The sequence below is a fragment of the Ambystoma mexicanum genome, chromosome 13 (genome assembly GCF_040938575.1).
Source record: "Ambystoma mexicanum isolate Mex_15411 chromosome 13, UKY_AmexF1_1, whole genome shotgun sequence".
In the NCBI taxonomy this organism is placed as follows: Eukaryota; Metazoa; Chordata; class Amphibia; order Caudata; family Ambystomatidae; genus Ambystoma; species Ambystoma mexicanum.
In genome coordinates, this window is record NC_090938.1 from 394,095,860 (window position 1) to 394,110,995 (window position 15,136).

The following is a 15,136-nucleotide window of genomic DNA, read 5'->3' on the forward strand; positions in this document are numbered from 1 at the left end:
GTTTACAGGAACAAACACTCCCACAGGAAGGGGAACACGTCCCCCAGGCTCCTCGGCTGGTGGAACCTGCTGGCAAACTTCTGGCACTTGGAAGTCCGCCACCATCGCAAACATATCTATCTGGGTCTTGCCCCACTTAACGTACAGGCGGTCCACATGATCCTGACTAAGCGCTCACTCGTGGCAGTAAAGCAGTTCCGTGCTGAGGGAGTCTACAATGGTGAAGAACATCCCCTGTCCGACGGCGCAGCGCCACAAGTCCTGCGCTTCCTTGGAGAGCGCTGGAGATCAAGTGCCCCCGGCTTCCTGATGTAAAACATGGTGGTTGTGGTGTCTGAAGATCCTCACCAAATTGCCCTTCAGGGATGAAAGGAAAGACTTGAGTGCCCAGAACACTGCCCACAGCTCCAGGATATTAATGAGGAGATCCTTCTCCTACGGCAGCCACAGGCCTCTGGCGGGTAGACGTCCGATGTGGGCTCCGCAGCCCTCCAGGCAAGCGTCCGTGGTGAGGGTCTCCTGGTATGGAGGGCTTTGAAACCCTGTGCCTTGGGCCATGTTGGAGCGAACGCCCCACCATACTATCGCCTGACAGAACTAGTCGTTAAGATATCTTGTCCGTGAAGCTTCCTAACACCTGTATCCAGCGAGCGTCCAGGAATACCTTAAGGGGTCGCATTTGCAACCTGCAGAGCCGTATGAGGTAGATGTAGGACATCATGCCCAGTAACGACTTGATGGCCCGCACCGTGGCCATCTTGGTCAAAGACAACCGATGCACCTTCCCCAGAATGGTTGCTATCCCCTCCTCCAAGGGAGATGCCAGGCAAGACACTGTATTGTGTCTGGTGCCTCGGAACAGCGTGTTCTGTGATGGCGTTAAGCAGGACTTTGGATAGTTGACTGAGAATTCAAGATCTGTTCGTAGCCGGACAGTCGCCTCCGTGTCCCCAGTCAGCCAGCTCGGGGAAGCGGATCAGCAAGTCGTCCAGGTATGGCTATACGGGTATGCCCTCTAGACATAGATGGGCCGCCACCGGCGCCAGGCATTTCGCTAACACTCTGGGGGCTGACTTCAAGCCGAAAGTGAGGGCCTTGAACAAGTAGTGCTGTCCATGTGCCACGAAACGTAGACGCTACCAATGTTTCCTGTGAATGGGGACGTGGAATTAGGCGTCCTCCAGGTCCAACAACGTCAAGAAGTATCCTCTTTCCAGTTGGCCAAGAACATGTTGCAATGTAACCATCCTGATTTTTTGGGACTTTAGGTATTTGCTCAGACGTCGTAGGTCTATGATGGGCCTGCAGCCCTCCGTCTTCTTTCTGACCAGAAAGTATCTGGAATAGACTCCGGAGCCCCGGAGTCACTGGGGGAACTAGCTCCATTGCCTCTTTTCGCAGCATGGACCGTAGCTCTTCCAGGAACCGAGGGATGTGCTGCTCCTGACAGGTAACTGGAAGGATCTGCGGACACCTGCGTTGAAATTGCAGGGTGTGTCCTTGGATGAGTGTCCAGCACCCATTGTCCTTGGGTGAGTGTGTCTGGCACCCATCTGTCAGTGGTGATCTTTCTCCACTCTTTGACTAACTTAGTCAGCCGGCCTCCCACCGGGGTGCACGAGTGGGGAAACTACATCCTGACCCGTTCAGGCTTGCTTCGGCGCTGGCGTCTTGCCCTGCGGGCGACGGCAACTCTGTCCTCCGCTACCGCAGGCCTGGGAACCGCCTCCGTAGACTTCCTGAGTTGTGGATCTGGAAGGTTGATGGTATGATGTGGAGAAGCCTTTCGAAGATGTGCTCGACTTTCCCTTGGAGGAAAGAAAATTAGAGAGGAGCTGCTGGAGGGTGCCCAGGCAACGGGCCATCTCCATATCTGCTTTGATGGCCTGGAGGGACTTGTCGACGATTTTCCCAAATAAGTTCTCTCTGTCGAAGGGCATATCCAGCACCTTTGCTTAGACCTCTGCCGGAAATTCGTGACCTTCACCCAGCCTTGTCGACATAGACAGACACTGGTCCCCATTTGCCGGAACCCATGTCAGCGACGTCCAATGTCACTGTATTGGCGTGATCAGACGCTACCTCCCCTACCTGGAAGAGAGCGATTGTCTCCATCTTTTTATTATCTGGGAGGATCTCTAGAATATGAGAATATGCCCCAGCTTGTACCACAACTCCCTGTCATACCTGGCCAGTGTGTTGGCTGCCTTGATAGTAGACGCTGCGGTGTAGATCACCTTCTTTCCCATGGCGTCCATCCTCTTCCCCTTGCTGTCCGGAGGGGCCGAAGACAAGGATGGGTTGGTCGACCGTTTCCTCACGGCCGCCAAAACCACCGAATCCGACAATGGCTGCGACCTCAAGCACTTGGGTGCAGAGTCTGGCACCCAATATTTCTTCTCCAGCTTATGCTGTCTGGCTGGAGCCGTGCAAGGGATCTTCATGAGGGCCAGGCCCTCTTCCCAAATCTCGTCCAGAATACGTCTTCCTCATGCCTCTAGTAGAAGACGCCCTCCTTGGTTTCCTTGGGCACTAGCTAGAATAGCTCTGAGGATCTGGAGATCATGGAGTGGAACGATCCCACCTCATCCGTTTAGGACACCCTATGTAGTGCATCCAAAAGTGGAGATTCGCCATCCGTTGCAACAATATCCTCGTCGCTGTGGCCGTATCCGTCCCTGTGTCTGGGGGTCTGCAGGGGGAGAGGGGAACCAACGTGGTGGCGAAGTTTGAAATGGGTGCATCAGATTACGCTTCCTCTTCTTCGCCGGAAGTTGATGGGAGACCTCGGGGGGTGGCCACAGGTGCCGGAGCCATTCTCATCTGGATCTCCGACACCAAGGTGTGCCGGGTTGACAGAATATCCAAGGAAATGTCCCTCGGTTTAGAAGGCAGAACAGGAAAACTAAGCCCTGCGCCGTCGTCACCCTCCTGTTCAATGTCCTTGTGGACCATGTGTAAGGACTGCTGGTCTTCGTCCAACAAGACCTCCACGGCTTGGGCAACGGACTGTGGGTGCTGCTTCGGGGCCTCCTCACCCCTTACTCACCCCCCCCCCCCGTATCAGTGCGTGGCACTTAAGCCCTTGTGCGGCTCATACCTGTGCTTTAAGCCCTTGTACGGCTCATGCCTGTGCTTTAACAAGTATTCCTTATTGCGAGGCTTCTGCTTTGCCAAGCATTCCTCCTCACCTTTCTTGAGGATCACGGGCGCACGCTGCGTTGCTCTGCAACTCTCCTGGGCGATCTGGTCCTCCCAGCAGTTCTCGGTGAGTCTTGTCTGTGTCTTACCACATCCATAAAGGACGTGTTATTCCAAAATCCATCCATGTCGATGCAGATCTTTTGGATGTTCTTCCGGTTGGGCTGCTCCTGCTTCCAAGGTCCAACCTTCCACTACACATGATGCAGTCTCTTTACTGTGGTCTCTTACTCCTGCTACCACTGCAAGTGTGTTCTCCCGTTTGCCCGAAAGTTCTCACAAATCCCATGTACAAGCCCACGTTACAATTCATGAACATCTACAGCACACCCACATATGACATGTTCCTGAACAAGGATATAACCTGTGACCTCTTTTCTTTCTCCAATCCAAGAAGGTGACTCCATTACTCAATCACGGTTCAGTCAGTTTCCAAGAGAGTGGCCAGTGATTTCCAGGTCAATTCCTAGTCTCTGTACAATTTAACAGAGGCTGTTTCATCAAGCCTTCCCTCTCAGTAGCATTTACCAGTTAGGGCAGTTGTTTGCAAATGCTAGTTGATTTCTTGACCACCTTCTTGTTTCCCCCTTCAGAGATTGTTTGTCGAGTGGTGGTATTATGCCAGTAGGTTTTTCTCAGTGAGATCGACATCCTCGGGTCAACCATGTTCTATCTCCCTTTGCTAAACCCAACATCAGATTAAGGCTGATTTTGGTGGTGAGAGCATTACCAATCCCTTCATGAAATCTGGCTTAAGATTTGTGGCCGAGCATCAAAATAGCTAAAGACAATGGCGAAGACCTGCGTACCATTGAGTTGCGTAATAACACATACCAGTGCAGAGATTACATTCTGTTAGTGGTGTGTGCTGTATAACTGGTGAATCTTGCTAATCATTCTCGGTTCATAAGCTTTGATGTACTTACTATATAGTATTCACTGACAAACATTTCCTATTTTATTACACACACACACAACTCTCAGACACTCTTCAATGCCTTTCAAATGCGCATTGAGCAGTAAGTATTGGCTTATAATTTGGAGCTTGTTATTATGGCCATTGTATCACAGATAAATGCTAGAAACAGAAGAGAATAAATGGTGATATGTTAAGTGACCATGTGAACCGATTAAAGAGTGAAAACACAGGAAAACCAGAGGCATCTGCTTGGTATTTTACTGTGCTGAATTCTTGACTAGTGTACCAAGAACTTCTTTCCTGAGATTCAAAGATATACAGAACAGCATATAAGAAAATAATCATTTTGATTAGCATTCACAAGGGCAGCAATGGAAGGTTGTTCTTCACACAACCAATCATCATCTACACTAAGAGCACACCACGGGAATTAAAGGGATTTAATAACACCTACACACTGAATGCACAAGTGGATTACATGAAATGCAGCTTTATCCACTGATATGAGGTGCATCTTACCACAACGCCCTCCCTGGATTTAAGAGAAAGAACCATCAAGGTTGTCATGTGTTCAAGATGTGGCGCAATTCCATCCTCCATGATGAGGGAGAGTGCCGCGAATAGGCTGTACCTGAAAGAGTATAGAATAATGAGACTTCCAGGATAGATGTAATCAACAAATTCTATCCACACTACTATCTGAAACCTAAGCACTAAACAGTTTAACCCTTTTTCCCACAAGCCCTCTCAACAGACACTAATCTGCGTGACTGCCAAGATAGCACAACTCATATTACTTAAAAGACATCAGGAACAAGTTACTTACCTGTAACTATTGTTCTCCGGCATGGGTCTGGCATAGATTCACATGCTCATGAATATTCCTGTCAGGCCGGGAATCTTTGGTAAAAGAAAAAAAATGTTTCACTTACAAACTGTCTTTCTCCTATAAACCAATCACTGAGCTCTGGGTCATACTGCCCCCAGCCAATGACTGACCTCTCCCTAAGGCAGCCATCTTCAGATTTGGTAGCAAGTAAAGTGACAGTATGACCAAGAAGAGCCACAGAGCGGTAGGAGGGAGGGTTTGCATGTGAATTCATGCCAGACCCATGCTGGAGAACAATAGCTACATGTAAGTAACGTGTTCCTTCTCCAGCATGGGGTCTGGCATGGATTCACATGCTCATGAATAAATACATGAGAGTACATCATTACACAAGCACGGGAGGTGGCAAGGATCAACAGAGGCAATTAATCTTACCTCCCTGTCGATGCAGTAGAATTTTGTGAAGGTGTGAGGCCTCAATATAGCAGCCCAGCAGATGTCCAGCAGGCGCACACCAGACAGGAACACCGTAGTTGCAGCAATCGTTATGAGGGAATGGGCTATCAGACGGCCGAGCAGCGATCAGTTTGCCAACCGGTGACAGTGCGTGATACAGCTTGAGAACCACCTGGAAATGGAAGCCTTGGACAAAGCTTTCCCATGGTTCACAGGACCAAAGTTGAAGCAAAGTTGAGACGTCTTCCGGAAACTCTTTGTGCGTGCCATATAGAACTTCAGAGCACACACCACATCCAGCCATTGCAAAATCCTTTCAGCTGGCGAGAAAGGTGTTGGAAAAAACACAGGCAACACCAAAGAATCGTTGATGTGGAATTCCGACTGAACCTTTGGCATGAAGGAGGAGTGCATCTGCAGCACCACCCTTGTGTCATGAAAAGTGAGGTAAGGCCAGGCAGGGCCTGGATCTAACCTACCCTCCTGGCAGTGGTGATGGGCACGGGAAAAGCGGTTTTCCAGGTAAGGAACTTGAGAAAGGTTTGATGCATAGGCTCGAAGGGGGCCCCCATGAGCCTCGTCAGTACCACGTTGAGTTCCCACACCGGGGCAGTTGCCTTCACCGGCGAGAACGAGAGAAACAGTCCTTTGAGGAACTCCTTGACTAGACTATATGACCAAAGAGAAGACCATCCCGGAGAACTGGTGTAGCGGGAGATCGCCTCCAGGTGCACTTTGATGGAGGCATGTGCATTCCCCGCCTTGGCCAAGGACAACAAGTATGGATGGATCTGTGGGCCATGACCCTCAGAGGGTTGATCTCCTGCGTCCTGCATCATGTGTCGAAACGTTTCCACTTGTGCCAGTAGTAATTAAGAGTCGACGACGCTCTGGCCCTGGCAAGGACCTCATTGCAGTCCGCCAGTAGCTTGTACCCACCAAACTTGAAGGCTGCAGGAGACAGGCCTTCAGGTTCAGCGATCTTGGGTCATGATGTAGGATTGCGCCTCCTTCTCTGACGGGCAGATCCGCGACCACTGGCAGCTTGACTGGCAGTGACGTCAACAGACTGAGAAGGTCCGGGTACCAAATCTGTCTCGGCCACGCCGGGGAGACGAGGATCATCCCGAATCAGCACCGCTTGAGTTGATTGATGACTCGCAGCAGCAATGGAAAGAACGCATACAGGAACAGGCCTTCCCACGGGAAGGAAAACGCGGCCCCCCATGCTCTTCGGCTGGTGGAACCTGCTGGCGTATCTCGCATTTGGAGTTCGTCGCCGTCGCAAACAGATTGATTGGGGTTCTGCCCCACTTGAGGAAGAGGCTGCCCAATTGCTCCTGCCGATGCTCCCACAAATGGCAAGGGTGCAGCTCCCTGTTGAGTGAGTCCGCGATGGGTTCTTGACTCCTGCCAGGTGTAACAGTATGAGGAACATCCCCTGGGTGACGGCCCATTGCCACAAGTTCTGCACCTCTCTGGAGAGCCCTGGGGTTCTGGTGCCCCCTGCTTCCTGATGTAAAACATTGTGGTGGTATTGTCCATGAAGACCCTCAACACCTTGCCCTTGAGGGACGGGAAGAACGACTTCAGGGCCCAAAATACTGCTCGCAGTTCCAGGACATTGATGTGGAGCTCCCTCTCCTCTGGTAGCCATAGGCCTATGGGGTTGAGACATTCCGATGTGGGCCTCCCGGCCCTCCAGGGAAGCGTCTATGGTGACTGTCTCCTTGTATGGGGGGGCTCTGTAAATCTGTGCCCCCGGAGAGCATGCCCCACCACCTTATCACTCGACGGAACACCTTGTAGAGAATCTTTTCCGTGAAGCTTCCGGACACCTGGATCCACCGAGCGTCCAGGAATTGCTTAAGTTGTTGCATCCGCAACCTGCAGAGCCTGATCAGGTAAATACACAATGACATCATGCAGAGTAGCATCAAGCCAATATTGGAAAAATGTGTATTACGGAAGTTCAGAAAATACAAGCCAACACTAAAGAACAAAGACAACTTGACAAATGAGGAGCGCAAATCATTGAAAAATCTGGCTGAAAATCAGGCGATTGTCATCAAGCCGATCGACAAAGGTGGAGGAATAGTCATTCAAAGCAGAGAACAATATCGAATTATGGTAACTACATTACTGGATGATGGCACCAATTATAGAAAATTGAAGAAAGATCCCACTCTGGAGATCAAACAACAAATACAGGCGATTACAACATACGCTCTGCAGCACCAGTGGATAAAGAAGGAAGAGGAATTCCTTAACACCTCAGAAGGACGCACTCCAGCATTCTACGCATTACGCAAAATGCACAAGGATGCCCAAAGTCCACCCGTAAGACCTATAGTTTACGGCTGCGGCTCGATTCTCGAACCCACTGTGTCAGAAAACCCCGACATACCTGAGGGACACCATGGCCACCATCCGGTGTTTTGAAGATCTGCTACCTAATCCTGTCTCTAGCCACATCACCACTATGGACATACAATCCTTATACACAAGCATTCCGCAGACTGAGGCCATCGAATGCATGCAGACCTACGTTACCCACCACATGACACAGAGAACGGTCCCTACGAATTTCATCATCAAATTACTAGAATTGGCCTTGACAAACAAACAATCATTGAAAGAAAAAAAGTTTTATCTGCAGTTCTGTGGTACTGCAATGGGGCAGCATTTGCCCCCAGTCTAGCCATCATCTTCATGGCAGAATTTGAAAGGACTTTTGTATTAGATCAAGCCAACCCCTTTTTCAATATCAGCAGCAATTGAAAGAGATATTGATGATGTGATCTTCATCTGGGAGGGGGATCTGGATACCTTGCTGAATTTTCAAAATTGGCTCAACTCTTGTCATCCATACATATCTTTTTCATTGGAATCTGACCACACAAGCAGCAACCTTCTCGATCTCAGAATAACAGCCAAAGACAACCACCTGGTCTGCACACTCTTCAAGAAAAGTACTGACAGAAACTATTTACTTCATTACAAGAGCTCCCACCCGCGAAAACTCAGACAATTTGCAATATGGGCAATTTTTGCATATATGACACAATTGCACTGAGAAAATGGATTTCCGACATCACGGATCCGAATTACAAGGAAGACTACAAGACCGGGGATACCCCAAGAAACTGATCTGCAACAACTATAAGAGGACTCTGAATACTCCTTGTGAGGTTCTACTACATCCCAAACCAAGAATTGATGAACAAGAGAAAATTACTTGTGTTACCACATTATGTCAAGCCACAACACAGATCAAACAGATATTAAAAAAATGTTGGCCTCTCATGCAACTAAAGATCACGGATGAACCATAGCCGCGCATGGTACTTAAACGCTCGAAAAATCTTAATGAGCACCTTACCCATGCCAGATTCACAAGAAAGACAAAGCGTAACACCCTATGGAGCAATCTGACGGGACATCACCCATATGGGACCTGCTGCATCTGCAAATTCACTGTAAAGATGAAAAATGTGATGTTTTGAGAAAGGAACAGACTCTCCGTCACTTTTCCAATTTTAAAAGTTCAAATATCAAATACATCATTGAATGCCCCTGTGGGTTGAGGTAGGAACAAGTTACTTACCTGTAACTGTTGTTCTCCAGTATGGGTCTGGCATGGATTCACATGCTCATGAATATTCCCCGTCGTCAGGCTGGGAAATCCTCGGTAAAGAAAAATCAGTATCAGTTTCGTTTCTGATCTGTCTTTCGTAGTAGTAACCAATCACTGATCTCTGCGTCATACTGACCACAGCCAATGACTGCCATCTCCCTAAGCCCCGCCTCTGGCAGCCATCTTCAGATTTGGTAGCACGTGAAGTGGCAGTATGACCAAGTGAAGAGCCGCAGAGGGGTAGGCGGGAGGGTTCGCATGTGAATCCATGCCAGACCCATGCTGGAGAACAACAGTTACAGGTAAGTAACTTGTTCCTTCTCCAGCATGGGGTCTGGCATGGATTCACATGCTCATGAATATAAGAATACATAGCAGTACACACATGCACAACCACGGGAGGTGGAAACAGGCTCAACATTAAACAATACAACAACTCAACATTAAGCGTCTCTTACCTCCTCACCAGGCTCACCTTAAGCGAACAGGTTGCGCAGCACTGCTTGGCCGACCCTGGACTCCTCCCTGGAATCCCGATCGACGCAGTAGAATCTCGTGAAGGTGTGCGTCGACCTCCACGTAGCAGCCCTGCAGATGTCCAGCAGGGGCACACCAGATAGGAACACCGTAGTAGCAGCGATCGCTCTGGTCGAATGGGCTCTCGGACGGCCTTGCAGCGGTCGGTTAGTCAACCGGTGGCAGTGCATGATGCAGCCGGAGAGCCATCTGGAAATAGAAGACTTCGAAAGAGCCTTCCCTTGATTCACAGGTCCAAAGTTCACAAACATCTGTGATGTCCTCCGAAAACCCTTCGTGCTGTCCACGTAGAACTTCAGCGCTCTAGCCACATCCAGCGAGTGCAAAGGCCTCTCAGCCGGCGATGAAGGAGACGGGAAGAAAACAGGTAACACCAGGGGCTCGTTAAGATGGAAGTCCGACGGCACCTTGGGCATAAAGGAGGGGTGCGTCCTAAGCACCACCCTCGAGGCATGGAAAGTCAAGTACGGTGCTTTGCAGGATAGGGCCTGTATCTCTCCCACTCGTCGTGCAGAGGTAATGGCCACCAGGAATGCAGTCTTCCACGACACAAACTTCATTCGTGCAGAGTGCATCGGCTCGAATGGGGGCCCCATGAGCCTAGTCAGCACCACGTTAAGTTCCCACGCCGGGGCCGGGGACTTCACCGGCGGGAACGACCGGAACAGTCCTTTCATAAACTCGTTCACCAGTCGATGGGACCACAGGGACGTCCGTCCTGTGGTTCTGGTATATCTGGAGATCGCCGCCAGATGAATTTTAATGGATGCATGGGCTAGCCCAGCCTTTGCCAGCGATAGCAGGTACGGCAGCACCTGAGGGGCCGTAATCCGTAGGGGGTTCATCTTCTATGCTCGGCACCAGATAGAGAACCTCTTCCACTTGTGACCGTAGCATTTGAGAGTCGAGGACGCCCTGGCCTTTGCAAGAACCTCTCTGCAGTCGGCCGGTATATCGTACCCTCCAAACTCTAGCGCTGCAGGAGCCAAGCCTGCAGGTTCAGCGACGCCGGGTCGTGGTGGAAGATGGCGCCTCCTTCTCTGGAGAGGAGATCCGCGTCCGCCGACAGCTTGATGGATGGGGACGTTGACAAGTCCAGAAGGTCCGGGAACCAGATCTGCCTCGGCCACGCCGGTGCGACGAGGATCATCCTGCACCGGGACCTCTTGAGCTGGTTGATGAGTCGAAACGGCAACGGAGGGAACGCGTACAGGTATAGGCCGTCCCAGGGGAACGAGAACGCATCGCCCATGCTTCTCGGCTGGGGAAACATGCTGGCGAATCTCTGGCACTTCGAGTTCGTCGCTGTTGCGAACAGGTCGATTTGGGGTTTGCCCCATCGTCGGAAGAGTTGATCCACCTGATCCTGGCGCAGCTCCCACTCGTGACACGCGCGCATTTCCCTGCTGAGCGAGTCGGCGATGGTGTTTCTTTCTCCTGCCAGGTGGAAGGGAGCCAGGAACATCCCCTGGGCGACCGCCCAGTGCCACAGATCCTGTGCCTCCTTGGATAGGGCTGGGGATCTGGTACCTCCCTGCTTCCGTATGTAAAACATTGTCGTGGTGTTGTCCGTGAAGATCCGCACCACCTTGCCCTTGAGCGACTGGAGGAACGATTTGAGAGCCCAGAACACGGCTCGGAGTTCCAGGATGTTGATGTGCAGGAGCCTCTCCTCCGGGAGCCAGAGGCCTCTTGCGTGGAGATCTCCGGTGTGGGCGCCCCAACCTTCCAGGGAAGCGTCCGTCGTCACCGTCTCCTGGTACGCCGGCAACTGAAAGTCCTTGCCCGCCGTGAGGTGCGCTCGAAAGCCCCACCACTGAATCGCCCGCCGGAACACCTCGTTGAGGGGGAGCCCGTCTTCGAAGGTGCCCGTCGCCTGCATCCAACGGGCGTCGAGAAATTCTTGAAGAGGGCGCATCCGTAGTCTGCATAGGCGCACCAGGTAGATGCAAGAGGACATCCCCAGGAGGGACTTGATGGACCTCACCCTGGCCACGTCCGTGGCTAGCAGGTGCTGCACTTTGCCCAGAATGGTCTTCGTCCGATCTTCCGACGGTGCCGCCAGGCGCCTCACTTTATCGAGCTTCGCTCCCAGAAACAGGGCCACCTGCGACGGCACCAGGGGGGACTTTGGGTAATTTATGGCGAATCCCAGGTCTCCGAGTAGCTGGACGGTCCTCGCAGTGTGTTCGACGGCGAGTTCCCTCGTCCTTGAGCGGATGAGCCAGTCGTCCAGGTAGGGGTAGACGTGAATCCCCTGCAGGCGCAGCCGCGCCACCACAGGTGCTAGGCACTTGGTAAAGACCCTGGGGGCTGACTTCAATCCGAACGGCAGTGCTCTGAATTGGTAGCGGCGTCCCTGGACGACGAACCTGAGGAACTTTCGGTGACTTCTGAGGATGGGAACGTGGAAGTATGCATCCTCCAGGTCCAGCGACGATAGGAAGTCGCCTTCCTCCAGCTGTCCCAGCACGTGCTGGAGGGTGACCATCCTGAACTTTTGTGACCTGATGTATTTGTTCAAACGACAAAGGTCCAGGATGGGACGCCAGCCGCCCGTCTTCTTCCTGACGAGGAAGTACCTCGAGTACACCCCGGAGCTCCGGAGCCTCTTCGGGACGGGCTCGATGGCGCCTTTCCTGAGCATCGCCCGTACTTCCAACAGCAGTTGCGGGACATGATTTTTCCTGCCTGGCCACAGGTGGAATGTGAGGGCACTTCTTCAGGAATTCGATAGAGTGTCCTCTTGCCAGGGTATCCAGCACCCAACGATCGGTGGAGATGGACTTCCACACGCCGATGAACTTCGTCAGCCGGCCTCCCACCGGGGTGCTTCGGTGGGGGCCCGAGGCCACAGCCGGTTCAGTCCTGCTTGGAGGTAATGGCCTCGCCGCCCTGGCCACCTTGCCGACGAGGCGCTCCCTGCTTGCCACGACCACTGTAGGCCTCCTGAGACGAGGAGCGTGCCGCCTGGCGGTAGGATGACGAGCCATCGCTGGATCCCTTGGAGGCCCCCTGTCTGCCTCCGGAGCTCCAAAAGGGCCGTGGTTGCTGAAGGGCTCCTAGGGCGCGGGCCGTCTCTGTGTCCATCTTTATGGCTTGGAGGGAATCATCCACCGCCTTCCCGAACAAGTTGCTGCAGTCGAACGGCATGTCCAACACCCTGGTCTGGACGTCCTGACGGAAGTCGGTCGCCCGGAGCCAACCCCGTCGTCGTAGGCAAACTCCGTTGCCCAGCTGGCGGAACCCGGTATCGGCAATATCGGTTGCCATCGTTATGGCGTGGTCCGACGCCACCTCGCCTTCTTGAAGTATTTCCAGGGCCTCGGACCTCTTGTCGTCCGGCAGGAAGTCCAATATGGGGGCCAGCTTAAACCAGAGCTCCCTGTCGTAACGGGCCACGATCGCCAGGGCGTTGGCCGCTTTGATCTTCGTCGCCGCCGACGAAATGACCCGTCGCCCCATGGCGTCCAACTTCTTTCCCTCGCCGTCCGGAGGGGAATTCGACGTTGAGGCTCCTGACCCCGCCGCTTTCTTCTTCGCCGCCGCCGAGACGACTGAGTCTGGCGTTGGCTGGGCCCTGAGGCACAGGGGAGCGGTCTCGGGGACCCGGTATTTCTTCTCGTACCGGTCCCGTTTGGCTGGTGCCGTGGAGGGGTTTGTGAGTACCGACAGGCCCTCCTCCCAGATGTCATCGATTAGAGGCACCGCGATGACAATCTTCCTCTTGGCCTCCCAGCGCTGATAGAGGAAACCTTCCTTTTTCTGCTCCTCCGGGCAGAGCTGGAACAATTCGGACGCCCTGGCGATCATGGCGTGGAATGAGCCAATCTCGTCGGGCGGAGAGGCCCGTGCGACGGGAGACCCGTTCCGTCGTCGTCGCCCTCAGAACCCGTCGTCGAGGCCACCGCACCGTCATCTCCCGACTCGTGGGAGGATGAGGAGGGAACTGTAGGCCTTACGGGGGCGAGTGGAGGAGAGGGTTGGGTCCTCTGTCGTTTGTTCTGAGGACTTCCCGACGGGCCAGGTTGCGGGTCCTCCGGCCTGGGCCGTGGTAATCTCGTCCTTATCTCAGAACATAAGGACTGGATCGCAGACAAAATGGCCGCCGAGCTATCCTGAAGCCTAGGTTCCGGCTGCGCCGGAAGGGAAGGCTGCTCTTCCTCACCATCGTCATCTTCCTCGGTTATCTCCCGAGGATCTTCCTTACGGGATCGAACCTTCTCGAATTGGACTTCGAGATTCCTCACGGCCTCAGTCAGTTCCTCCTCCGAGGCTGACTCCGAGCTCGAGGAGACTACCATGCCCCCCCCTCGCTTCTTCCATCATGGTGGCCATGAAGATGGGCATAAAAGAGGATTCCCTCCTTGGCGGCAGGGAAACTAGTCCCGGAGGCAGTCTCCGCTGGCGGGGTCTCTGCCGGCTTGGCCAGAGTCGCCGCCATCGCCTCGATAGAGGCCTTTGCCTGCTGGGTAGGGGCCTTCACCACCTTAGGTGCGTCCCGGGCCTTCTCCTTAGGGGGAGGGGCGACGCCTCGCTCCCCCTCTCCCAAGATCGGACGGGGCTTCTCCCGAAGCTTACCTGGGGTCTCGGACTTCCTCTTCCCCGAACCGGAGCGCTGGCTCGTGGTTGACAGTGCCGGGGAAGGCGCGCCCTGCCTGGCGACCGAAGAGCCCGACCTTTCGGCGCTCCCGGAGCCAGCGGAATCGCAGCACTTGGCCTGGTGTTGGGCCCCCGTCGCCGGGGCGCCCGCACAGGACTTAGAAGCCCGCTCTGACCCTTTCTTCTTCTTCTCACCCGTTGAGCCCTTCTCCAACCAGCTGGCGAGACGGGATCGACGGTCGCTCATGGTCCGCTCCGACAAGTTCTTGCAGAACTGGCAGTCCTTCTCTACATGAGTCTTGTCCCCATGAAGACAGAGGCATCGCGAATGTTTGTCCTCCTTAAACACATTCTGCAGCCCGCATCCAGGGCAGCTGCGAAACAGCTTGGGTCCGAGTGACGAACTCGCGTCCTGGGCCATCTCGAAGCAGGCCGCAAATCTTCGGGAATCCTCCAAGAGGTTGATTCGACGAAATCTTCACCCTTGAGGGGCGTAGGAAAATCCCACAACGGGTAGCCGTTAACGGGAGTAGAAACGGTGGAGCTTGAGGTTCGATTAACTGAAAAAATGTGAAAATTCACCTGAAAAAGTGCAAAACACGCAGTAAAAGCTCGAGAGCTAAGCACGAGGACTCCCAACACTTGGAACGTGCGGTAAAAATCTGAAGATGGCTGCCAGAGGCGGGGCTTAGGGAGATGGCAGTCATTGGCTGTGGTCAGTTACGCAGAGATCAGTGATTGGTTACTACTACGAAAGACAGATCAGAAACGAAACTGATACTGATTTTTTCTTTACCGAGGATTCCCAGCCTGACGACGGGGAATATTCATGAGCATGTGAATCCATGCCAGACCCCATGCTGGAGAACGTGGGGTAGACCAGCAGACCCGTACACAAATGGATAGTGGAACATCGATCACGGATTAGATGCAGGAATCACACAGCCCCCCCTGG

At 53.1% G+C, this 15,136-nt stretch overlaps 1 protein-coding gene across 1 annotated transcript in view; it reads right to left on the bottom strand.

The window, feature by feature from the left end:
- Nucleotides 1-15,136, bottom strand: part of IPO4 (importin 4) — a 3,008,003-nt gene that overhangs the window by 1,334,248 nt on the left and 1,658,619 nt on the right. Inside the window, exon 18 of the mRNA XM_069633964.1 lies at nucleotides 4,640-4,751. Coding sequence (XP_069490065.1) covers nucleotides 4,640-4,751 — 112 coding nt within the window. The remainder of the gene's footprint in view (nucleotides 1-4,639; nucleotides 4,752-15,136) is intronic.